Consider the following 26,997-nt stretch of genomic DNA (forward strand, 5'->3'; position numbering starts at 1 on the left):
AACTCCCCATGAGTTAGTGCTTCACTCGGGCTCTGGCAAATAGATGTTTTTAGATTGTAGAGGGCATTAATTAAGATTAGCTCATATTTGAAGGAATTTCCCGACCAAACTCTTTGAAGTTACAGGTTTGCATACTTGATTAAGCAAAAACTTATAAGGTGGTATTTTCCTTTCCTAACTTGAAGTTAATGCACTATAAAACCAATCAACTTCATTTTTTTTTTGTAGTCATATAACTGTTGAGGGCAGACAGTTTCTGAAATTTTAAATTCCAGCATCTTAACCACATATTTTTATACCCTCAGACGGAAAAAAAAAATCAGTTCTTTGAAGCAGTATTTAATTCATGGTTCCAGACAGGAATTCATTTTGTAATATGTAAATATTAAGTAGCAGCCATCATGTTTTAGAATAATGTTTAAATACATCACTATGTCAATAATTTACTTTTATCACTGTGTATCCCTATTAAGTGGTAACTAAATGAAATAATGGACTTAGGAGTGAGATTTCAAGCAAAAATTGTACAGTGGATCTTAATTTTTAAAATTTTATCTCTCCTTGGGAAGTGTCATTTGTTAAGCATACTTGTGAAGTATAGCATTCTAGCATATAGCTTTCTAGTTTGTCTTGACTTTTTTTCCCTTCCTTGAGTGAGTCATGTTACAAGTTTCATATTCAAATTGAATATTGGAAGCAATATTTTCTTCATACTTAAAGAGGGAAGAGTTATAAACATCTCAGCTGGCCTCTAGGCATACCTGTGAAGGACTATCTAGCCTAAGTTAGAGTGGGAAGGCCCAACCTAAAAGTAGGTGGCATTATTCCCTAGGTTTGGCTTCCAGGCTGCAGAAAGAGCAGAAAGCTCACTGAGCACAAGCCTTGGCCTCCATCTGCTTCCCGTGTGTGGATGCAGTGTAACCAACCATCTCAAATGCTTGCCACTGTGACTTCCCTATAGCAGTAGACCACATGGTGGAACTGAAGACAACACCAACTTTTCTCTCTCAAGTTTCCTTTGCAGGGTAATTTACCCTAACAACAAGCCCAAGTAATGAAGACACCTTGAATTAGTTCCCCAGGAAGTTTTCCTTCTACTTTTATGCTATATATACATACACAATTTTATTTATCTCTATAAAACATTGAATCACACATGGGCAGGTATATATTTTTCTTTGTGAGGCAGGTTCACTTACTTAAAATGATTATCTGCAGTTCCTTCTCCTTGACTGTAAACAATGTAATTTCATTATAGTCTGTAGGGTAGAAAAGTCATCTGTGTGGGTGCAGCACTTTCTTCATCAATTCCTCTGTGGTTAGACACCCAGTTGTTGCTGTAACTTAGCAATTATGAATATAAACATGGGTCAGTATCTCTGTGAGGTATTGATTTGAGGTCTTCAGGTAACTGCTCAGAAGTCATGTGACTGGGTCATGTGACTCAGTGTCTCAGAGGTCTCTCTCTTCACATCCTCACCAACATCTGCTGTTATTGTCATATTAAGCAAATTAAGCAAGTCTCATAGTAAAGATTTTTCTCCCATTTCTACATGCTGTCAAACACATGCAGAGGGCCTTTTCAATCTTGTGATTCCTAATTTGCTCTTTTTATCATGCCCTGTAGATCTTCTCTGCTACATTTGTGTTTTCTCATTAATTCATCCAAATGTCGTTGCTCACTGCCAATTCCTCCATCTTGTCTTCAGGCCTCACTGTTAGGTCATCCCTTGGTCCATTCTGGTGCTGAGGCTTCTCACAGAGCTTTCTTTTTTCTGATCTGAGGAACAAACCCAGGGACTTGTGTTTGCTAAACAAGTGCTCTACCATTGAGCTAAGTCCCCAATCCCCTCCAAAGCTTTTCATTTGATTTACTGAACATTTTAGTTCTGGTATTTCAGATTCCCCCAGTACTTCTATTTTTTTTTTTTTAAATTGAGCTCCACTTTCATATCCTATGTCCACTTTCTGTCTAATCCTGTTGTTTGTTTATGTTGTCCTGGGCTTTGTAGCTTTTGATTTCTTTGGGATTTTATCCAGTTTATCTCATTAGTAGCAATTGTTGTGAGACTAGTAACTTTTGGATTAGTACTCTTGTAATCATTTTCCATTGCTCTTGTATTTTTGCATTTGGGCCTTAAGCCTCTAGGGTGTTGACTAAAGTTTTGTTTGTTTGTTAATCTTCCTCCCCTCCCTACTCCTAGTGGAAGTGCTTGCACCAGGCAGTGGGCTGTAGCATCACTGAGGTGTTTTTCTCTGTGAGACTGGTGTTAGGTACATCAGGCTCAGTTCTCAAAGTAGATTGCTATCTGTAAAACAATCACCATCAGAAAGTAGATCCACCCTGAACATTAATAGTCAAATAACACTCTCCCCTCCCTCAACTCCAGTCATTTTGTGAGTAAAGAATCACTGTTAGTTCTGTGTGCACTAAGATAAAAATAGAGGAGGGAAAAGTAGATCGTAGGAGGGAGCCATTGGGATGAGGCAAGGGTGAGGCAGATTTGGCAAAGGGTAGAGTGAAAAGAGACAGAGGTAAGGAAATGCAATGAATTAATCTAAGAGTCCCCATCCTAGGTGCTGAGATACAGAGACTCCACTATCCTCGAACAAGATAAAGAAGACACGAAAAAAGGGAGAGGAGATGAGAAAAGAACAGGACACGATTGGCCTGCTAAATTCACGTTGTCATTAAGGCAAAGAGGAAGTGTGGAGAGAGCTGGGTGTAGGCGTAGAGTCTGAATGTTTCCTCTTTCTCTTCTTCCTCCTCTTTCTCCCCCTCCTTCTTCTTTTCCTCCTCATCCTCCTTTGTTTTCTTGGCAAATCTCGCAGCTCTGACAGACTAGCAATCAGGCTGCTTTATTTATACAGATCTCATAAAACAAAGACAAACTCATGATTTTCCAAGAGATACAGATTATTTCATTTTGCCCCCGGACATGTGATTGACTTTTTATTACATGTCCAGGGTCGCAGTTTCAGTTATAGTTAGCAAGTGCAGATAGAGTAGATTTTGTTTCCATTATCAGCCCCATAACTCCATTTCAAAGAACCTACAGAATGTTTCTGCCAAAGCAAGCATCCTTTATATATGGCAGCCTGGTCTCAGGCTGACAGCATTTGTGGTTTCAAAGCACTGGACAAATAGAAAATACCTGAGTCAGTGCAGGTGAGTCACCAGGCTTTGAGCAGTGCATTATTAACCCTTGGTGGTCAAAGAGCTACTTACAAGTCATTAGGAGCCCAGGAACTTTCTCAGTCATAAAAGCTGCAGCTGCTGGCATTAATGCAATATTTGTATTTATGATCTCTATAAAAACCTACACGTTTGTTTAAGAAAACACTTTTCTTCCCAGTTGAATCAGTCTTTTTATGAATGGCCAATCTAATGCCTAACTCTTTTTCTTATATCCTTACATCATCTATACATACTATTACATAGTGAAAAGGTTGTTTTAGCCATTCTAACTTGGTTACTGAGTTCTTTTCTTCTAGAGACTTACACTGTACAGCCCACTTGCTATCTTGTAAGCTACACTTTCTGGAAACTGAGCACAGTGGAGGAGGGGGACTAGGATCTGCTGTCAGTTCTCCTGGCCAGTTGGCACCCATCAGCTTCTTCTAAGTTTATACTGTCCTGATTACTCTGTTTCTGAGTTAGGGGCGGACAATCCACAGTGATCCTGGAGCCAAGGCCTCATAAAGAAATCTCTAGTGTCTTTGTGTTTATCACCATCTCCAGGGCATGAGGAAGAGTCCCAAGGCCAGATAAGGTGGTTTCCCTGCAAGCAGAAGGGGTTGTACATTCAGGACTTTCCTAAAAGCACTTAGACATAATTTTCTTGGGAAAAGACATAAAATTAATCATAATCGGAAAGCCCCTCCCCAACAAGAATATGACACACAGAGACAAAAGCAAAAGTGATGTCAGCATTTGGCTCAGCTTTGCTGGAACTGAGGCAAACAGCTGTCCTGGCTTCATGACTCTCGCCATTTCCAGGGGATATGGCTGTGTATTGACGAATAAATGATAAAGGATAAAAGATTTTCACAGTGTATTCACACAGTTTAGCTCCATTTCAAATTCTGTGCCTCATATTGAAATTTGGAATAAGGATTAAGGTTTGTCCCACCATGACTGATTTCTTGACTGTCATAGTCTTCTACTCTCACTGAACTTTGTAAGTCACTACAAGTACTTGAATAGCGTTGGCTTTACTGTGGACTGTTTGCTAATTACAAGGTCTGGGACATCTATGGATCTCCCAATGAAAGTGTATGCCTTTTGCCATGCCTGACTTGTTTGAACTAAATGGTTTGGCAGCTTTGCAGTAAGGCTGCCATGGGATATGATTAAAACAGTGACATTAGTTAGGCCAAGGCCCTGGTGTTCTCTCTCTCTTTCTCTCTTTCTCTCTCTGTCTCTCTGTCTCTGTCTCTCTGTCTCTCTCTCTCTCTCCCTTTCTTGTTAACTTTTAAATGAGTCCACCAGATGCAAGGTAGATGATAAACAGGTATTTACAGGTATTTATTAGGGAATCACTTACACAAATAATAGTAAATAACCACTGTGGTCTTCCTGTTTGTGAAGATGCAGTCTCTGCCCTTCTAATGCTCTGACCACAACCCAAGAGAGTGAGCCAGTCCCTCCTCTACCTTATAAAGGGTCACATCTGCACACCTGAGACACACCCCCTAGGATGTGGCTATCACCACGAGTTCATTGGCAAAGCAAGATGCCACTACACATTTATTTATTTTACATCCTGACAGCAGTTTCCCCTCCCTCTCTCCTCCCATTCTGTCCTCCCATTCTCTCCCCCATTCCACTCCCCCCAACCCACCCTCCTCTTTTTCTGTTCAGAAAGGGGCAGACCTCTTGTGGGTATCAACAAAATGTGCCATGGCAAATTATAGTAAGACTAAGCACCTCCCCTTGTATTATGGCTGGGCAAGGTGAGCCAGTGTGAGGAATATGTTGTTTCTTCTTCTTACTGGTTATGCCTCCACTCAGTGCTCCTTTGGGGGGTTGAGTCACCAATGCTTGTCTTTTTATGAATCAGGACACAGGTGCTGGCCACTTCTATGGCTAGAGGTTCAGGAATCCAGTTGAAATGTTGGCCTTTCCCCTGGGAAGTCCTTTGCATAGTGAGGTCACAAATGCTGGTCCCATCTTTATAGTTGGATTGTGAATGTCTTACTCATCTACAGGAGATCCTTGCCAATGCTGGGTGTGCCACTCACCACTTGTGTCACTGTACTGGAGCCAGAAGTTTCTGTTCTGCAGCTGATCACAAATAAGCGCACAGAGGGTTAATATTAATCACAAATGTTCAGCCAATAGGCAGGCATGTTGCTAGCTAACTCTTAGGCTTTCAATGAATCCATATTTTTATCTAAGTTCTATCACGTGGCTCATGGCTTGTTATCTCAGTTAATATACTTCCTTCTTTCTCTGTGCCTGGCTGGCAACTCCCGAGACTCTGCCCTTCTTCCCACTGTTCTAGTCTGGCTCTCACACACAATCTCTTCCTGCCCAGTTATAGGCCTGTCAGCTCTTTATTAACCAATGAGAGCAATGCATATTCACAGTGTGCCAAGATTGTTCCACAGTCGTGCTCCTCTGCAGACTCTCCAATCTGGTTCCCACCTCACTGAATCCTATGTGAGTCTGACTCCAGGTTTTACTCCACCCACACCAGGATTATTCTGTTGGCTAGGTTTTTTCAGCATGCTGCATGTGGTCTACAATATTACTCAGAATTTCCAACAGTTCAGGTCCAGAGAGTCTAGGGTCACCAAGTATCATCTAAGCAGGGTCCTTTACTGAAAGCATCTCACTGTTGCTCCAGGCAAGTGCCTACAAGAGGGTTTCTCTAGCATCTCTCTTCTTCCTGCTGCTGCTGCTGTTTTCAATTTCTGTCTCATTTCTTCTCCCTCTTTTTTCTCTCTTTAAAATGTCTGTTGCTGAGAATACTGTGCTCTCATCACATGGAGTGGCTGTACCAGTCTGTCTGGTATAGACTTTGTATGTTTTGTTCACATTTTATTTTTCTAAGAAACTGGAGATTTTCCAGCTGTTACTCACCTTTTCTGAGAGTGATAGCCAGCTTCCCCTAGTGTAGTCCCTGGAGAATTTGGCAGATGGTCCTTGTGTACTACCTGCCATGTTTGATCTCCACTTCTCTGATCTTGTGGGCTTATAGATCTTAAGGAAAGACACTATTCAAGTGTTTTTATGTGATGAAGCACCATGGACAGTGCATATGAGTAGGAAGATAAGGCCTACAAAGCTGAGCTGAGCCAACCTGGAGTCTGCCTGAGGGCCTAGCAGCAGGTGCTACCAGATGTCCTGATCATGCCCAGCCAATGAGGGTGACCATACACTGTCAACAGATCTGAATGCAGCCTGGGTGCTGGGAGGGAGGAGGGTATGTAAGGCTCTCCATTTCTGAATAAACGAGTCTGCTTTTTGTCTTTCACCTGATTCCTGGTGTCTGTGCTATATGTAGGACCCAGTTACATATATGTTTAGTAAAACATAAAAACTAGGAAAGATAATTTCCAAATTATTGTATCCTGGAGCAAAACCCAGAGGTAGTTATAAATCAATAATAATTATGCAAGAGGTAAAGAATCTGCCATATGGTACCATACTGACACAAAACCTATGCTGTTTCAAATACTTCTCTTCCTATTATTTTTTAAACTTTGGAGTTCAAATTAAACAGAAAAAAATGACCACTATTCCATCAAAATAGATTTTTAAAAATGAAATCATAAAGATTCCTATGGATTTTTCCTTATTTCATATTGACTTCATAAGTAGTGAGCCTGGCCATCTTGCTTTTTGAGAACTGGATGCTTTTAATTTCACTCAAAGTGAAAACCTCTCTTTTGGTTTTGATCACTACATGATGCTCTATCCCAATTTTACATTGTACTTTAACCACCTTAAAAGACATTAAAAGTCCTTGACATTGCCTTAAAATTTTTGTGTAGTCAATGTGGGAGCACATTTGCATTTCAGCTTTCTCCTTTATTCACATTATGCTGCAATATTATTGCAGATTAGATAGAACACAGCAGCAATGAATCACCAATTCTGTGCAGCCAATGCTTCTACAGTTAAATTTCTTAACAGAGTTTTTAATGTCTCCACTTAGTGACTCTGTCAGTAGAATGTGCAGAGAGAACAGCGAGTTGGCAGGTAGTAAAACATCTGTCTGCAGCAGCTAGAGGACAGCTGTGAATGGAACTAGGCTTAGGATGAAAGTCAGAATCTGACAGCCCCTAGCACAGAGGTACTGGCAGCAGCAATATTGGGGGTGTGTAGTGTCTGGCTGAATCCTGGCCTCTGAACTGACTTTTCCTGTCAATGAATTATATTCAGGGAGGACAGACCTCCCTTTCTTTCTATGACCAGGCACATGCTGGATGGTCAGGTTTGCTAGAAATTATGGAAATTGTGCTTGTCACAGGTCTCATGCATCCCAGGATAGCATCCTAGTACAGAATTATGATTCATATTTGGTAACTTGACTGTGCAGTTGTCAAGTGTGGACTTTGTAGAGGACAACATTAGGTTGCGATATGAATTGATTGGACATGCCTGAAGCCTCCCTTTTAGTTGGATTAATGTCTGATAACAACCAGAAACTATTTTAAAAAATATTGAACATTGTTGTTCAAAATTGCTATTAGTAAATGAAGGTATAAGAATTCAATGATAGTAATGATATTAATTTTTAAAGAATTACAGCCTATGATTTCTATTCCCATTGACAATTTTAGCATCTGTGACATTTCAGAAAACCTTTTCTATTTTCACTTGAAGTAACAGAATAGATTAAAATAGTTTTTGTTACTAACCCTTGAGATGATCACATTTTTAAAAATAATTATTTCAAATCTGAGATGCTTTGTTTTGTCTTAACAGTTTAGACAGTATTAAATTTGCATTATTATAAAGTGCTATTTACTATGATTGTACATAGAATATGTCTATAAAATAGAGACAAAATTGATTTGACCAAATTCCAGAGTATGATATTATATATGAACAATTAAGTGTACTACCTGTTATGAGGCTCTGTGGATTTCCCATGCTCACACTGGATAGCCACACCTGCATCTTTAATAAAGGAAAAATAATATAGTATGGTGTTTCCTGTTGAACAACAATAAACTTTTTGAGTTATTTAAGCTGAATGATTAATGCAAAGGTTCAGTGGAAGTGGCCAACTTACAAAGATGAAGTACAGTATTTGGATTTTTAATAAAATGTAAGACTTACCACTGTCTTTTACTAAGAATAATTTGTGTTAATATGTGTTTATTTAGGGCATTCATATTTTACTGCACTTTTCTTTTTTTATTATAAGTAGTAACCTTTAATTTTTTCCTTTTAAATTTTTCTTATTTTATATATTGATCCCAGTTCCCTCTCACTTCCATCCTCCCATGGCCCTCCCAAACCCCCTCCCATTCTTTATCCACTCCACAGGAAGGGTGAGGCCTTCAAGGAGGGACCATTAAAATCTGTCAAGTCATTTGAGTAGGGCCTAGGCCCTCACTCATGTCTCTAGGCTAAGGGAGTATCCCTCCATGGGTAATGTGCTCCCAAAGTCCTTTCGTGCACCAGGGATACATCCTGGTTCCATTGTCAGAGGTCCCATAGACTCCTCAGGCCTTCTAATTTAGACTCATGTTCAGGGGGTCTGAGTCGGTCCAATGCTTGTTTCCCAGTCTGGGGTCCATGAGCTCCTCCTTGTTCAGGTCAGTTGTCTCTGTGGGTTTCTGCAGCCTGGTCTTGGCCCCTTTGCTCATCACTTCTCCCTCCCTGCAACTGGATTTCAAGAGTTCAGCTCAGTGTTTAGCTGTGAGTGTCTGCCTCAGTTTCTATCAGCTACTGGATGAAGGCTCTAGGATGGCATGCATATAAGTGAGTTATCAATCTCATTTTCGGGGATGGGCATTTAAGGTAGCCTCTCCACTATTGCTCAGATTGTTAGTTGGGGTCATCCTTGTAGGTCTCTGGATATTTCTCTAGTGCCAGATTTCTCTTCAAACCTATAATGGCTCCTTCTATTATGGTATCTCTCCTTTATTTGTCCTTCAATTCAATCTTCCTGTTCCCTCATGTTCTCCTCTCCCATCCTCTTCTATCACCTAATTCCCTTTCCACTCACTGTCTTCATCATGCTTTCAATTTGCTTGGGAGATCTTGTGCTTTTTCCCTTCCATGGGGGACAATGTATGTCTCTCTTAGGGTACTCCTTGTTTCCTAGCTTCTCTGGTGGTATGGATTGTAGGCGGGTGATCCTTTGCTCTATTTCTAAAATCCATATATGAGTGAGTACAAACCATGTTTGTCTTTTTGTGACTGGGTTATCTCATTCAGGATGGGTTCTTCTAGTACCATCCATTTGCCTGCGAATTTCAAGATTCCATTTTTTTTCTGCTGAGTAGTACTCAATTGTGTAAATGTGCCAAATTTTCTTTATCTATTCTTCTGTTGTTGGGCATCTAGGTTGTTTCTAGCTTCTAGCTATTACTAATAATGCTGTTATGAAATAGTTGAACAGATGTCTTTGTTGCATGGATGTGCATCTTTTGGGTATATGCCTAAGAGTGGAATTGCTGGATCCTGTGGTAGACTGATTCCCATTTTTCTGAGGAACCACCATACTGATCTCCAAAATGGCTGTACAAGTTTGCACTCCCACCAGCAGTGGAGGAGTGTTCCCCTCTCTTCATATCCTCTCCAGCACAAACTGTCATTGATGTTTCTGATTTTAGCCATTTTGACACAAGTAAGATGGTATTTCAGATTTGCCTTGATTTGCATTTCCCTGTTGGCTAAGGATGTTGTGCACTTTCTTAAGTGACTTTTAGACATTTTGAATTCCTCTGTTGAGAATTCTTTATTCAGTTCCATACCCCACTTTTTAATTGGATTATTTGGTGTTTTGGTGACTAGTTTTTTGAGTTCTTTGTATATTTTAGAGATCAGCCCTCTGTCAGATGTGGAGTTGTTGAATATCTTTTCACATTCTGTGGGCTGCCATTTTGTCTTGTTGACTGTGTCCTTTGCCTCACAGAAGCTTCTCAGCTTCAAGAAGTCCCGTTTATTAATTGTAGAACTCATTGTCTACGCTACTGGTGTTATGTTCAGAGAGCAGTCTCCTGTAAGAATTTGTTCAAGGGTACCTCCCACTTTCTCTTCTAAGAGGTTCAGTGTGGCTGGATTTATGTTGAAGTCTTTGATCCATTTGAACTTAAGTTTTGTGCATGGTGGTAGACATGGATCTTTCTGCAAACTTCTACACACCATCATCCATTTATGCCAGCACAATTTGTTGAAGATGCTTTCATCTTTCCATTGTATAATTTTAGCTGTTTTGTAAAAAAAAAATCAGGTATTCATAGATGTGTGGGTTAATATTTGGATTCCATTAGCCTACCTGCCTATTTTTGTGCTGATACCAAGTTGTTTTTAGTAATATAGATCTATAGAAAAGCTTGAAGTTAGGGATGGTGACGCCTCCAGAAGTTCCTTTATTGTACAGGATTGTTTTGTCTATCCTGTGTCTTTTGTTTTTCCATATAAAGTTGAGGATTGTCTGTGAAGAATTGTACTGGGATTTTGATGGGAATTGTACTGTATCCATAGATTGCTTTTGGCAAGATTGTCATTTTTACTATGTTGATCCCATCTATCCAAGAGCATGGGATATCTTTCCATTTTCTGGTATCTTCTTTAATTTCTTTTTTTAAAGACACAAAGTTTTTGCTATATAGGTCTTTCACTTGTTTGGTTAGAATTACCCCAAGATATTTTATGTAGTTTGTGGCTATTGTAAAGGGTGATGTTTCTCTGATTTCTTTATCATCTGTACATAGTAGGACTACTGATTTTTTGAGTCAATCTTGTATCCTGCTACTTTGCTGAAGGTTTTTTTTTTTTTTAAATCAGTTATAGGAGTTCCTTGGTAGAGTTTGCCAGGGGTCACTTATGTAAACTATCATATCATCTGCAAATTGTGAAAGTTTGACTTCTTCATTTCCAATTTGTATCCCCTTGATCTCCTTTTGTTGTCTTATTGCTCTAGGTAGAACTTCAAGTACAATATTGAAAAGATATGGAGAGAGTGGACAGCCTTGTCTTGTCCCTGATTTTAGAGGAATCACATTAAATTTCTCTCCATTTAGTTTAATGTTAGCTGTTGGTTTACTGTATATTGCTTTTATTATGATTAGCTATGTTACTGTAATCCCTGACCTCTCCAAGACCTTTATTATGAAAGGATGTTGGATTTGTCAAAGGCTTTTTCAGCTTCTAGTGAAATGATCATATTGTTTTCTTTTTCAGTTTGTTTATAAGGTGGATTACATTGATAGATTTTCATATGTTGAACCATCCCTGCCTTCCTGGGGTGAAGCCTACTTGGTCATGGTGGATGATTTCTCTGATGTGTTTCTAGATTTGATTTGCCAGTATTTTATTGAGTATTTTTGCATCAATATCGTGAGGAATATTGTTCTGTAGTTCTCTTTCTTAGTTGTGTCTTTGTGTGGCTTCAGTACCAAGGTAATTGTAGCTTTGATAAAAGAGTTTGGCAATGAACCTTCTGCTTCTATTTTGTGGAACAATTTGAGGAGTATTGGTATTAGCTCTTCTTAGAATTTCTGGTAGAATTCTGCACTGAAACCATCTTAGCTCTAGACTTTGTTTGGTTGGGAGACTTTTGATGACTGCTTCTATTTCATTAGGGGTTATAGAGCTGTTTAAATTGCTTATCTCTTCTTGATTTAATTTTGGTAAGTGATACCTATCCAGAAATTTGTCCATTTCTTTTTAATTTTGTGGAGTACAGGTTTTCAAAGTATGACCTGAAGAGTCTCTAGATTTTCTCAGTGTCCGTTGTTATAACCCCCTATTCATTTCTGATTTTGCTAATTTTCATGTTCTCTCTCTGCTTCTCAGTTAGTTTGGATGAAAGTTTGTCTATCTTGTTAATTTTCTTGAAGAACCAACTCTTTGTTCCATTGATTCTTTGTATTGTTTTCCTAGTTTCTACTTTATTGATTTCAGCCTTCAAATTGAAGATTTCCTGGCATCTACTCCACCAGGGTGAGTTTGCATCTTTACATTTTAGGGCTTTAAGGTGTTCTGTTAATTCTCTAATGTGACTATTCTCCATTTTCTTCATATGGGCACTTGGTTCACTGAACTTTCCTCGTAGCACTGCTTTCAAAGTATCCCATAAGTTTGGATATGTTGTGTCTTCATTCTCACTGAATTCTAGGAAGTCTTTAATTTCTTTCTTAAATCTTTCTTGATCCAGGAATGGTGCAATTGCACATTGTTCAGTTTCCATGAGTTCATAAGGTTTCTGCGATTTGTTTTGTTGTAGAATTCCAACTTTAAAGCATGGTGGTCTGATAAGATACAGGGGGCTATTTCAGGTTTTTTTTTAATCTGTTGAGGTTTACTATGTTGACTAGAATGTGGTTGATTTTAGAGAAGGTTTCATGTGGAGCTGAGAAGAAGGTATATTTTGTGTTTGGATGGAATGTTCTATAGATATCTGTTAAACCCAATTGGAAAATAACTTCTGTGATATCTTTTGTGTCTTTGTTAAGTTTCTGTCTGGTGGTCCTGTCTATTGGTGAGAGTGGGGTGTTGAATTCTCCCTCTGTAAGTGTGTGAGGTTTATGTGAAATTTGAGTTTTAGTAATGTTTCTTTTATGAATGTGGGTGCCTTTGTATTTGGGGCATAGATGTTTAGAATTGAGACTTTGTACTGATGGATTTCTCTCCTTTTTTTTTCTCATCACAAATATTATTCAACATTTGAACATAGCCATGAAATAACAATGACAAAATAAAATAGCTCAATAATATAGGAGAATTAATTTTAAAGCAAACCTCATAGTGTAAGCTAAAATTTTCCCTTGAAAAAGTTTTATCTTAGATATGCAAATAGACAATTTGAAACCTGGAAATAGAAATGTATTGCAGAGAGCTATAAATTAACTCTGTAAATCCACTTCGTAGCTCTTGAAATTCAAGCATCTTGAATACTTTAAATGTCACTCCCTGATTTAAATTGTTAAAATCAATAAACAAGCGTAATGGGAAAACCTCACATTTATATCCTTAAAATTATTAAAATGATTACTTTCATTTTAAAGGCATTATTTTAACAGCAAAACTATTTTCTTTTTTTAATTTTTATTTTTTTTATTTTACATGTTGATCCCAGTTCCCCCTTCCTCCCTCCCTCCCTCTCTCCCTCCCTCCCTCTTACCCTCTTTCCCCCCTCAAATGCACCCTGACCACCCTCCCTTCCCACCCCCCACCCCCATTCCACATGTAGGGCTATGCCATCCAGGTGGGGTCATGTAAATCTGTCAAGTCATTTGAAGTAGGGACAAGGACTTCTCTCCTGTCTCTAGGTTAAGGCAGTATCCCTCCATGGGGCATGTGTCCGCAAGGTCCTTTTGTGCACCAGGACTACATCCTGGTTCCACTGTCTGAGGTCCCTTAGATTGCTCAGTCCTTCTAGCTGAAACCCATATTCAAGGAGTCTGAGTCAGTTCCATGCTGGATACCCAGCTATCAGTCTGGGGGGGGGGGCATTAGCTCCTCCTTGTTTAGGTCAGCTGTCTCTATGTGTTTCTGCAACCTGGTCTTGTCCCCTCTCTCTGCATTTGGATTCTAGTTCGACTCAGTGTTTAGGTATGGGTGTTTGCTTCTGTTTCCAACAGGTACTAGATGAGGGCTTTATGGTGATGGATAAGTTAGTTGTTGATCTTACTATCAGGGAGATCAGGCTATTTATGGTAGCCTAACCACTGTTGCTCAAATTGTTAATTGGCGGCAGTCTTGTAGGTCTCTAGACCTTTCTTTAAGTTCGGTTTTCTCTTCAAACCAATAATGGCTCCCTCTTTTATGCTCTCTCTCTCTCTCTCTCTCTCTCTCTCTCTCTCTCTCTCTCTCTCTCTCTCTCTCTCTTTTCTGTCTTCTATTCCTACCCTGACTCAGTCTTCCTAGTCGCACGTGCTTTCCTCTCCTCCCCTTCTCTTTCTCCTAGTTCTCTCTCCATTCACTGCCCCCCACCCCTTCCCATGAGCTCTGGAAGACTTGTCCCTTCCCTGATTTCTCTTGTGATAAATATGAAATGACCTTTTTCATCTCTTTAGATTGATTTTGGTTTGAAATCTAATTTGTTAGATATTAGGATAGTTATACCTGCTTGCTTCTTGGGTCCATTTGATTAGAAAATCTTTTCCCAACCATTACTCTGAGATAATATCTGTCTTTGAAGCTGAGGTGTGTTTCTTGTATGAAGCAGAAGGGTGGGTCCTGTCTTTGTATCCATTCTGTTAACCTGTGTCTTTTTATAGGTGAGTTAATACCATTGATATTGGGGGAAAGTAAGTACCATGGATTGTTAGTTCTTGTATGATTTGGATTTGTTTTTGGCAGTGGTATTGTGAATAGATTTGCCCAGCTTTTTCTTTGGGATTCTGGTAAAGTGGGATTATCTATTGCATATGTTTTTGGGAGTGTAGTTAACTTCCTTGGGCTGGAATTTTCCTTCCAGAACTTTCTGTAGGGCTGGATTTGTGGATATATAATGTATAAGTCTGTTTTTGTCATGGAATATCTTGTTTCCTCCATCTATAGTGTGTTACAAGCAGGTTTTTCTGCCAGCCTGGTCCCACTGCTGTGCCAGCCCCAAATAACACACAGAAACACTGTATTAGATATAAGGCTGTTGGCCTTTTACTAGTGTTTCTTATTGGTTAGCTCTATCTTACATATTAACCCATTTCTATCAATCTAAGTATTTCCACATGGTCTTATCTTACTGGAGAGAGGGCCTGGTGTTCTGCTCTCCCCGTCCTCTATGTTGAATCTCCCCCTTACTCTTATCCGAATACTCCTTGTCTCCTAGTCCTCCTGTCTTGCTTTCCTATTGGCCACAGTGCTTTATTCAATAACCAATAAGAGAAACATGTTTACAGAATGACATCTCTCATCATCTCCTCTTTTCTGTCTAAAATAAAAAAGAAGGGTTTTAACTTTAACATAGTAAAATTACATATAACAAAACAGTTATCAAATAATAAACAGTTAACAATATTTAGCCCATTAACATTTAGCAAGATTTAAAGAAAATATTCCATCATCTATCCTATCTTTGTGAGTTTGAAGTATTATATTTAACTTTAATGCTAACTAAGGAAAACTATAACCTTAATTATCTGTCTTCAACTCCATCAAAGACCACAGAAATATAATATATAAACTCTAGAAATGACAGAGACATCTCGATACCTGGTCAGGCACCTGAAGTTCTTCTGTAATGTTCTATCTTCAGCCCATAGGCCATAGTGTATCTGGCAGATTCCTCAGCAAAGCAGGAAACTTTAAACTGTCTACCTATATTGGCAGTTTGTCAGTCGCTTTTCTCTGTGTCCTGTAGAAGGTCTGACAGACTCTTCCATGAAACAGGAACCCTGTAACAATGTCCATCTTGTATCAGCAGTCGCTTTCCTGCAGGTCCTGCATGTCCAGTTTATGCAGCATAAAGTCAAACAGTCCAGAAAAGATCAGTATCTTGCCCAAATGGCTAGTCTTGCCATATTGAAAGCAAACTCCATAATGAGGTTCTTTGATGTCCATCTTCCTTTCTGATGCAGGTGGTATTGCTGGGGCAGTTATGTCTCACTGTCAAGAAAAACCCTAAACCATTTTAAATGACATATTCTGTAGGTCTTTGAAAAGTTTGAAGAATGCCTATTTACTTCACATACATCTCTGTATATCTAGAAATACTAACTAACTTAACTATAAATTTTGACTATTATAGGTAAAACCTAACTAAAGTTTTGACTAGTATAGGTAACTATCTATGATCAGTGTTAAATTATACAATACATTTCTAAATGAGCTACGTAAACATAATAATACCTAAACAAGAGAAGAAATATACATATCACAAAATTGACGTTAAATTTGTATCAATAAATGAAAATCCTTTCCAGAACAAAGTATTCATATTATACCATAATCCCCTTTTTACTTTTAAAAAGATTGGTTGTGGTCATTAACCATTTAAAACTAAGCCTATTTAAATGAAAACAAACATTTATAGACAATATTTGGGAACGTGGGCATTATTCTTTCCAAACTGCTTCCTGCCGGTAGAGGGCGCTGTCATGGAGATCCTAAGAAGATGCAGAAATCTTGTCTGTAGTAGTCTGCAAGGCTGCTTTGTCCCAGCTATTTTGAATGTTGGATCACCTGAGACACTGATTCAGGGGGTCTTGCTTGATCAAACCATGTTAGGCTAGAAGGAATCCACAGCTTTTTATTTTCTGAGGAAACAAAAATAGAAGTTCTTTTCCCAAGTAACCTATCCTTGGACTTAAATTTTGGAGTCAAAGCATTTTTAAAATATATAAATTGGAATAATTTAGCAGCATTTCTTTTAACAGTTGTAGCTACTTCCTCAGCCGTCAAATAATATAAAGACAACAAAATAGCATATTGTATCAAAAGTTTTTCTGTGCTTTCCATATTTCCATGGCTTTTTTATTACTCTATTTCTTCTACTTCTATTTTTTATTTATTGAGACAGGGCTTCTCTGTATAACTTTTATCTGTCCTGGAATTAACTCTGTATACCAGGCTTAATTTGAAATCACAGAGATTGCCTCTGTCTCCTGAGTGCTGGATTTAAAGGTGTGTGCCACCACACACAGCTACTCTCTTTTTATTATTCTTTTAAAAACCATTTTATACTGTTTCTTTTTCTCTCCTAAGCCTACGTATATTTTAAAACACACTGTAAACCTTTAGCGGTTTTTCTTAATCTGAATCTGTCTTTACTATAAATCTTTATCTTTTTCTGGCCACGAGTCTTTTATCTGGTAAACACATTGGTCAAATGAAAGCCATAGCCATATTAGCTGCTGTCTATCAAAGATACTTTTACTGCCAGAACTGAGAGCTGTGCTCACTGCCTTGGTCTATGCTGCCATCCAGCAACAGCTTGGAGATGTGGCCACTGCCATTACCAGCTCTCCAACACATCATTAAGTTGTCAGCAGAGTTCTTTAAAAGCCTTGTGTTTTTTTGTCGCTTATGCTGACTCAGGAAACCTCCCTTAAAGGAGCCGCACTAGTCTCTGTTTGTCTCTGGCAAAACAGAGCCCAACTGAGAAAAAATGTGTTACCAAGAAGCCTTGCTTGTCTCTGTTCTTTTGTTTCTAAACCCCTCCCCACCTCTTTTTTAAAGCTTTTGTTAAGTTTTAAGTGGAAGACACCATTTTGTTATGAGTAGTTTTTCCTGCTGGCCTGGGCCCACCACTGTGCCAGCCCCAAATATAGTGATTAAGAGTTCTGCTGGGTATAGTAATAGTAATCTGGGCTGGCATCCATGGGCTCTTAGTGTGTGTAGAACATCTATCCAGGACTTTCTGGCATTGAGAGTTTCCATGGAGAAGTCAGATGTAATTTTGATAGGTCTGCCTTTATATGTTACCTGGCCTTTTCCTTCAGTGCTCTTAATATTCTTTCTTTATTCTGTATGTTAGGTGTTTTGATTATTATGTGTCGAGGCATCTCTTTTCTTTGTTCCAGTCTATTTGGTGTTTAGTATGCTTCTTGGGCATGCCCTTCTTCAGATTGGGAAAGTTTTCTTCAGGTATTTTGTTGAATATGTTTTCTGCAAAATTGATCTGGGCTTCTTCCTCTTCTTTTATACCTATTATTCTTAGATTTGGTCTTTTCATGGTGTCCCACATTTCCTGGATGTTTTGTGTTAAGGATCTGTTGGATGTAAGATTTTCTTTGGTCGATGAGTCTATTTCCTCTAGCTTATCTTCAGTGCCTGAGATTCTCTCTTCCATCTCTTGTATTCTGTTGGTTATGCTTGCATCTGTAGTTTCTTATAATTTACCAGGCTTTTCTATTTCCAGCATTCCCTCAATTTGTATTTTCTTTATTGTCTCTATTTCAGTTTTCAGGTCTTGCTTGAGCTGTTTGAATTGTTTCCTTCATCTGTTTGTTTTTTCTTGGCCTTCCTCAAGAGATTTGTTCATTTCTTGATTTTTTTGCTTGGTCTTTTCCTTCCAATTTTTGTTTGCTTTTTTTTTTTCCATTTCTTTAAGGGATTTTCTCATAGCATCTTTGAGGGCTTCTGTTATTTTCATGAAGTTGTTTTATTTTAGGTCATTCTCTTCTTCTTTATCTGCTTTGGTGTGTTCTTGTCTAGTTGATGTAGAGTACCTAGATTCTGGTGGTGTCATGCTTGTCTTTCTATTGTTGGGTGTTTTCTTGAATTGCCATCTTCCCATTGCTTCTTCCAGTGGGGGCCGATGGGGTCTCTCTCTCTCTCTCTCTCTCTCTCTCTCTCTCTCTCTCTCTCTCTCTCTCCTCTCCTTTCATCTCCCAGTGGGTATAGGTGGGTCAGGACTTCAATGTCAGTAATTCTGGATGATCTGAGCTCTCTTGCAGGTCTCTCAAGCAAAGGCAGCAACAGGGCCAAGGATGTGGGGAGGACAGGGTCAAGATGGTCCCGTGTGCAAGGGCAGGATCACTTGAGCAGATGGTGTAGGGGGTTAAGATGCAGAACTGACACAGGAAGTTCTAAAGAGAGGATGTATGGGGGGGGGGTTCGACCTGGGCTGCCCTAAGACTCACCTCAAGCAGAGTGGGAAGGGGCCCAAGGGCCGGATGAGTGCAGGCTCCGATGATCCTGCGTGGAGGGGTGGGTCCAGTATGTATAGAGCCAACCCAAGTAGTTTCAAGGAGAGGGTAGGGGTGTTGGACCCAAGCTGGCCAAACACTCACCCCAAGCAGAGGGCCCAGCAGGGCCAAGAATGAGGGGAAGGCAGGCTCTGTATGGTCCTGCATGCTAGGTAGGACCCTATACTTTTCTCTTAATGCTTAGGCCTGAAATCTGTTTCAGGCACCATATCTGAGGCGCTGTAATTTTTTATGGGTTTCTATCCATTCTGTCATTTTCCTCTCTGCTTTAGAATCTCATTTGAATTGTATATGGTAAAAATATTTTTAGCCTGTGTGGAATTATGTTTCAACTCTCCATGTTTGATTTTCCGTCAAATGAAGTGAATAACAGTATTTTGTGAATAAGCTCCTACTCCTAATGGGGGTACTAACCATCTGTTTGATGTTTTTGAATTATCTCTATGTATTAAAAAAAATCAAGATTTGGTCTGAACACTAATGGAATATCACTCTTTAGGAACACAGGTCCTACAATACTATACTCATTCTCTAAAGTCATGTGTATGTTAGATAATCTTCTTTGTTGCTATAAGTTTTACATTTTTGGAAGTGATGGTTAAGCCAGGGTCTTGTGCAGAGTTCTCTTATTTTAGTTATTGTTCTTGTGTAATTTTTAATTTCAATTAATTAACTTTTAAGGAAAAATTATTTTGTTAGGAACTGTAAATTGACATAATTTTGTAATAAATATTTCATATACTCATTTTAGTTTGATTAAAAGTGGCTTTCAATTAGTGCTCAACTGTGGTGACCCAATTTAATTCTATCTTTAATATTCTTTTTGTAGTGATAAGACATTAGGCTCATCAAGTTTTTAATATTAAAATGTTAAATATTAACTACATCTTTAAAGAATATTATCACTCTGTTACTTCATATTTCATTTGATATATTAGAGAGAGATGCAATGACAGATAAAGCATAAGGAGGAATAGATCTTTAATGGACAAGGGCAATTATTTTCAAAGGCTAGCAGTCTTCAAAGTTGACAGGTGTTGAGGTAATCTCTCATTGATCAAACAAATCATCTGGTCTCCAAAATTAAACTAGACCTGAATTATCATGTAATCCAGTCCCTTATCATATATCTGGAAAATGACCATCCTGTCTTGTCTTCACTGACAGGAGCTTGCTATCTCCCTAGCAAGCTTATTCTAGAAGTGCCTTTGGTGTATTACTCCAGTATATGAATACCAACCAAGGGAGATGACCCAGACAGTATCTCTGACCTAAATTTTAAGGCTAACAGGAAGGAAGCAGGAGTTGGATACAATTGTCGACTGTTATGAAGACAAGCCTGGTGACAGACCGTGGGAACATACCATCATTTATTATAGAAGAGGACATTCCTAAATAAGATACTCACGAAGTATAGTCACAAACACAGGACAAGGACAAAATGTGCTTGCTGTTTGGGAAGCTGAGAAAGAGCAACATCTAAAGGACATTGCCTATGCAGCCAAGATGCCCAGTAAATTATACCCCGGGTATTTTTTTCTGGGGTTGGCAGTAGTGAGTGCCATGAGCATTTGTCAGAACAGTTTCAATATTGTGTTTGCATGGCAAATTAGATCTCAGGGAGTGGGTGTGGTCATCAATTCTTTTCATGAAATTTGGATAAAAAGACAAGGAGAATGAATATAGTTTAAGGACATGAAAACAAGCAAGCATTGTTTTTAGAGTTAAAGAGAGTTTTGAGGCACAGGAAATTGTTGGGGAAATGGGCAAAGACTGAGTGTACAAAAGAGAGAAAAGATAGCTGTGGGAAGTCCCCACTTTTTAAAAGGCATCAGGTGGGTTGCTTGCTCTTTTTTTTTTGGAACCTTATGGGAAGGTAGAAGGAAGGAATACCTGTTGTTGTTGTTTTCCTGTTGCTAAGGCTTTTTAGCTATCTCAGGTATGTAGAAGGTCCTGAGACTAACCCTTCCATTTGCATTTGCTGTCCTACCACTCATGCCATGCTGCCTAGGTGGTGATGTCTCTGACCACCTTGGCACTATCATTGGTGTGGTTCATTTAGATCATTGCACTCTTACTGAAGGCTTGTAGTCTCATTCCCTGGAAACTTGTTCAGTCTGATACTCTGGGTCTCCAAGGCTGTGACCCTTGAAACTTTGACTTTTCCTGCATTCCTGTAACACCCCCTCCCCTCTCCCGTGAATCTCACCCAGGAGACCTCAGTCTTTATATCTCCTATGAACCTAGAAGCCTCCTTGAATCCATCCTATGTCCTGTGTTAACAACCTCCAGTTAGTGAGGCTACCACTATCTTATCTGGAAGCACAAACACTCCATTCCATCTCCAAGGGTGTTCATCACACAGGCCTCTTCTGACAAGTATTTCAGAAGGAAATGAACCAGAGTCATGATTTTTAAAAGTCTTTCAGAGTGCATTTCTTTCAGTGACAATACCTGGGAGGAACAATTTAAAAGAAAGAAGGGCTTATTGTTCATGGTTTCAGAGGTTTGGTTCACAGTTGGCTAAATTCAGTGCTGTGGGGCTGTGGTGAGTCTAAGTATCATGGTGAGGATGAGGAGGAGGTGGAGGAGGAGGAAGAGGAGGAAGATGGAGGAGGAGAAAGCAGAGCAGTCTAGCAAATGAGGGACAGGAAAGCAAGAGTGAGGGAGGGACTTAGGACCAGTTATATCCTTTGAGGTCATAACCCTTGTATCACCCACTTCTTTCAACCAAACCTCACCTCCCAATGTTGGTACCAGCTCCAAAAAACAGTGATCTATCACATGGGTTTGTGGAGGACAGTTCATATTCAAACCACTGCAAGTAGTGAGTAGCTAGGACACACCCATTTCTCTTCCAGTGATGTGAACACATCAGCTGCAAAGCCAAGAAGCCAAGTAGTTTTTCCAGATTCTCTCCTGCACTTGTCTACTTGCATCTTCTATAGCATTTGAGGGCTTGTTTTACTTGCTGTCAGATTATTTATTTATATATATATATATATATATATATATATATATATATATATATTAGAGGTTCTATATTATTATCTTCACAGGCCAACTTTTTATATTCTCATGAGTGTGTCCAATCCTTTTGACATTGTAACACTACCTTGTCATCTAAAAGTTCTGGGTTTCAGAACTGTGAAAGTTCTAAAAGCAATCACAAAACATTCCATGTTTTAAGGATATTAATGACTGCATTGGGCCCCAATCAGAGCTACCCTAGGCTGCATGTGGCCTGTGGTTTGCAGACTAGGCACACCTGATAGATAACTCCAGTTGACTTTTTCTAACTTTTGCAAGCCCTCAATACCTGTGCCCTTCCACTGTCACTTCAACACATAATGGTTTGGATGCCACTTGAATAACTAAGCTAAGTTTTTCGATTGCTTTGTCATAATGAAGGTGATAGTCCATATAGAACAAGATGTATTTTATTATAAAAATAAGAGTGCATTTAGATTTATAAAAATACATAGTATCAAACTAAAAATAATTTTGACTACATCAGAAGTGTATCTCTGCTAATGATATTTTTGCCTTTGTTGTTCTATGGAGCCTCTTGTCACAGAGGTATCATGTGAGATTCCCTTAGTAGAAAGTATTAGAAGATTCTGGAATCTGTGGTCTGTAGCAGTGGTGGCACACACTTGCCCTCTGTGTTTGTGGGTTCCATATCTTCACGTTCAATCAACAATGGATGTAAAACATACGCAGTATTTCCCCCCTTGGTCATTGCACATTCCCCAGCAATACAGCAGCTGTTTTCACAGTTGAGGAATTGTAAGCAATCTAGAGATGATTAAAAGTCCACAAGAGGGCTGGTTGGTGGTGGTGCATGCCTTTAATCCAAGCACTCAGGATGAAGGGGCAGATGGATCTCTGCAGAGCAAGTTCCAGGACAGGCTCCAAAGCTATGCAGGGAAAACCTATCTTTATCCTCCCCTCAGAAAAAGTGCATGAGAGGCTCTAAGTGGGGTACATGCCATTCTATTTTATGTAACTGATTGAGCATACATGGGTTTTGGTACTCATGGAAGGTTCTGGAACCAATCCATTATAAATAATAATTGACTGAAATTTGTTGCTCAAACCAACACCACTAGAAAAAACTGAGGCGACCACCATTAATCTTTGCACCAGGAGAGTAATTATGTCACTGGTTTTCCAGGTAAGGAATGTGCATGTCCACCTTGCAGGGTGGAGACTGTTTCTTTCAGACATCCTCATGTACTCTTCTGGGTTTGATTAGATTGGAAAGTCATTTGTGGGACCATTCAATTGATGGTGGCCTATGTATCCATGTTTCTGGCATTTGAACTAGCTATTCACTAAGTTAATCTTGAAGTTGCTTCAGGGGAGGTGTTTTTGTTATTTGACTCCACAGTTGTGTCACCCTAGAGCTAAACTGTATTGTGCTCTTCCAGTGAGTTCTAACCTTGTTAACATGCCATTTTACTATGATGTGTCTAATGTCTGGAATTAGTACCAGATAGTGAGTGTGGTGATGACAGTATGTTGAGTCCATCACATTTCTGTTTTTATTAACTTTGTATTATTTCAGGTAGCACATGGTTAACTCACAATGTTTTATTTGCAGAGAACCCCAAAATCCCCAGTGTAAAAATCAGTCCATTGGTGAATTTTTGACATAAAGAGACACTGAAAAAGAAATTCACATTTACAGTCTTAATGGAATTCTGATTGCAATTCCTCATGGTTCCTTATGGATTGCTGCATTAAATGCACAGGCCTTTGATGTGGGAAAGATGTGCAGCACAGAGAGCCCTCAGAGACAGTCCCTGAATGCAATTAAGACCACGTCTTCACTGATTGCTCAGTGCTGTTTGGCCCTCAGCATTCTCTTGCTTTCTTACTGCTGCATCGCTGACAACTAGAGCTTTGGCATATAAAAAGGAATATATTAGATATACTTCTTTAATGAACGAACAAATATTTTTTACCAATTGCTTCAAGATGTTTATGGAGTTTTATGTTTTTGTTCCTTTGAGACAGAGTTTTTTGTGTAATTGCCCTGTCCTGAAACTCACTCGGTATACTAGGTTGGCCTCAAACTCAAAGAGATCCAGCTGCCTCTGTCTCCCAAGTTCTGGGATTAAAGGCATGCACCATCACCACCTGGCTATGCCACATATTTTTAGCCCCAAACACTTTCTGCTTAATATCTTTTTTACTGTAATATTCCTGTCAGTGTCTCATATAGAGGTTTCAACATTCCTGGCTGTGTATAATTGCTTCATTAATCCGAAAGTTCTAAAGTCTTGTAGTGGTGATACTAGTACCATTGATTTTTGATAGAGCTTTGTGCATTATTTTATTAGTTATACAGTCACTTTTCCTTTTGAAATCCTTGTGTGTATGTATATGCATGCACACGCTTGTGTGCATGTGTGTGTGTATGTTCACATGTGCATGTGGAGGTCAGAGTCAGCCTCTTGGAGGAGCACAGACTATGGGCCTCATCTGGTAACATCAAGTGTTTCTCAGGAGCTGTTCCCTTGTTTGATTGAGACAGGTGTCTTCCTGGGACCCAGGGACCCAGTCCTTGCTGGATGGCCAGCAAGCCACAGGGATATTCCTATCTGCATCTCAGCAGCATGAATCAGTGTGTGTGAGCATGTGCATGCATGTGTACATGCATATGGGGTCTGAGATGGAATTCAAGTCCTATGTCTGCAAGGCAAGGTCTTCACAAGCAGATCTACCTCAGCCTCCTGCTGACCTCTATATTTGCCCTTTGTTTCTCTCTAAGTCAAGCAGCCAAATGCAGTCCATCTGCCTTTCCCCCCTCCAGCTAAAGTTTGGGGTAGGATAATGTTTCCTAGTTTCCAAGTGACATCTAATATGCTGCTTTAACCAAAGTAAATACAAGGGGTTTTCTAATAGTTAAATCTTAACATTTAAAATTTTGTTTTTATTTATGCATTATGTGTATTTGGGTACCCATGGGAGCCAGGAAGGGGCATCAGACTCCATGGATTTGGAGTTGGTGCTCGTGAACCATGTGATGTAGGTGGTGAAAACCAAACTTGGGCTCTCTTCAAGAGCAATAAGGAATTCTAAGTGCTGAGCCATTTCTCTAGCTTCAGATGATTAAGTTTTAACTGCCTTTCATAGACTGTCTCTGGCAATATCACTCAGGTGGAAGCATTTGTCTATTTCATGACTTTCATGTAGTTATAAAGGGGAACATTTTTGTTATATGGAGACATTTTATTGAAAAATGTTAGATTTACTTCTTTTTAAGATATTTTAGTTTAACCATGTGTGTGCATGCGTGCGTGTGTGCGCGCGTGCGTGCATGTGTGTGCGTGTGTGTATGTGTGTGTGTATGGCATGATCATGTGTACACGAGAATAGAGGACCACAGAGGCCAGAAAAAGATACTGGATCTCCCTGGAGCTGGAGTTCCAGGTGGTTGTGAGGCCCCTGACATGGGTGCTGGGACTGAGCTAGGGTCTTCTGTAAGAGCAGTACGTGATCCTAACTGATAGCCATCTCCAGCCCCTCTAACCCGCTGTGTGGTTATCCTTTCCATACCAGCCCCTGATCTTTGCATGGATAAGCTTTCTGAGGAATGGAAATAACTGCACCAGACAAGGTTTATCTTTAGAAAGGCTTACTGTAACCATTTTCTTTCTCCTGACTTTTATATATAGAAAAAAATTATCATGCTTATTTCTCATAATACTTATATCTATAAATTTAAACATTTTTCTGGGACACTTCTGGTATTAATAATTTTTATTTCCATATTTATTATAATATATATTTCTTTTCTTAAAATTTTAACACTTTAATCTTGTCTCTCTTTTTATCATTTGCCTTTGTAAATTAGATTCTGTGGATCAGGATGAAAATTGTATTTTCCCATGAGACATGCTGCTCTCTGTGACACACACATGTGGGCCCCTGTCACACACATGGCGGTATGAGCTTTTAAGAGTTAGGAGTGAAGCTGGGTGTTCATCGTGCATGCCTTTAATCTCAGCACTGGGGAGGCAGAGGCAGGCAGACTCTGTGAGTTCGAGGCCAGCCTGGTCTACAGAGCTAGTTCCAGGAAAGGCTCCAAAGCAATACAAGAAATCCTGTCTCAAAAAACCAAAACCAACCAACCAACCAATCACCAAACAAACAAACAAACAAACAAGAAGAGTTAGGAGTGAGTCTAAGTCCTCTGTGTCTGATGACAGTACCTTTATTTTTCCTTGACATGTCCCTTAAAAAACCATGTCCTTTTATAAGTGGAGCTGGCTGGCTGTGGTATGAAGAATGGATTTCTAAAAGCAAAAGGAAACCATGTAGAACTTACTTACCACCCTTTTGCCATCTGCCTTAAGTAATTTCAGTGTGAACCAAACACATTTATGAAATAAAATACAGCAAGGGTAGTGTTGTAATCTGTCCTCATGACAGTGTAATGGATAATACTTAGGTGGTAGTTCTTATGTTAAGATCACTTTCTGTAGTGATACTAGTTGTCTTGGATTTTATTCATAATTATTTCCTCATATAAAAACAAAAAGTCATTATATAATGGTTTATCCCAAAGGTATTCCTGTGGTTAAAATAAAGCAAAGCTATATGAATTTCAATTGCCAGTGTACATTGACTCATATTTCTATTTCAGGCCAATTGCTGCGATTAAAGATGTTTCGTGAAGACCATGGATCATGGATGACAATGGCCTTCAGCACCATTCTGTTTCTCTTCCTCTTCTCTCACATATACAACACGATCCTTCTGATGGACGGGAACATGGGGTGAGTTATTGCCCGCCCCCGTATGCTGCACTGAGGGGTGTAGGTGAAATTCTCAGAAGAACTCACCCAGTGTTTTCAGTTCTTCCAAACTTGACACTTTGCAGACACTGTGCCCTAAATAGAAATCATTTGTGTTTGTCTTACTTGAGACAAAACCTTTCTTCGTTTTAGGAAGATGAGGCATTTTACAACACTGAGGCTTGTTCCTTATTTTTAAAAACTTTCTGTGGTGTAATTTGAAGGCAGATTTTAGTTTTGTTTTTGTTTTTTTGTTTTTTTTTATAGTGGGAGAGAACAGGAGAGTCAGGAAACCTAATAGCTGTAGCATCACAGTGATAGGCTCCAGGTTTGCAGTTTAGTGCTCCGCAATGCCTGGCTCAAGAATGACCTTTGATATTGGTAGCTTTTTTTGTTTTTG

At 39.2% G+C, this 26,997-nt stretch overlaps 1 protein-coding gene across 2 annotated transcripts in view; it reads left to right on the forward strand.

Moving 5' to 3' along the window:
- Tmem117 (transmembrane protein 117) overlaps positions 1-26,997 on the forward strand; it is a 435,767-nt gene that overhangs the window by 57,680 nt on the left and 351,090 nt on the right. For both annotated transcript variants that reach the window (XM_051189733.1, XM_051189734.1), the window contains exon 3: positions 26,447-26,579. In XM_051189733.1, the coding sequence (XP_051045690.1) occupies positions 26,447-26,579 (133 nt within the window). The remainder of the gene's footprint in view (positions 1-26,446; positions 26,580-26,997) is intronic.

The sequence above is a fragment of the Phodopus roborovskii genome, unplaced genomic scaffold (genome assembly GCF_943737965.1).
Source record: "Phodopus roborovskii unplaced genomic scaffold, PHOROB, whole genome shotgun sequence".
Taxonomy (NCBI): Eukaryota; Metazoa; Chordata; class Mammalia; order Rodentia; family Cricetidae; genus Phodopus; species Phodopus roborovskii.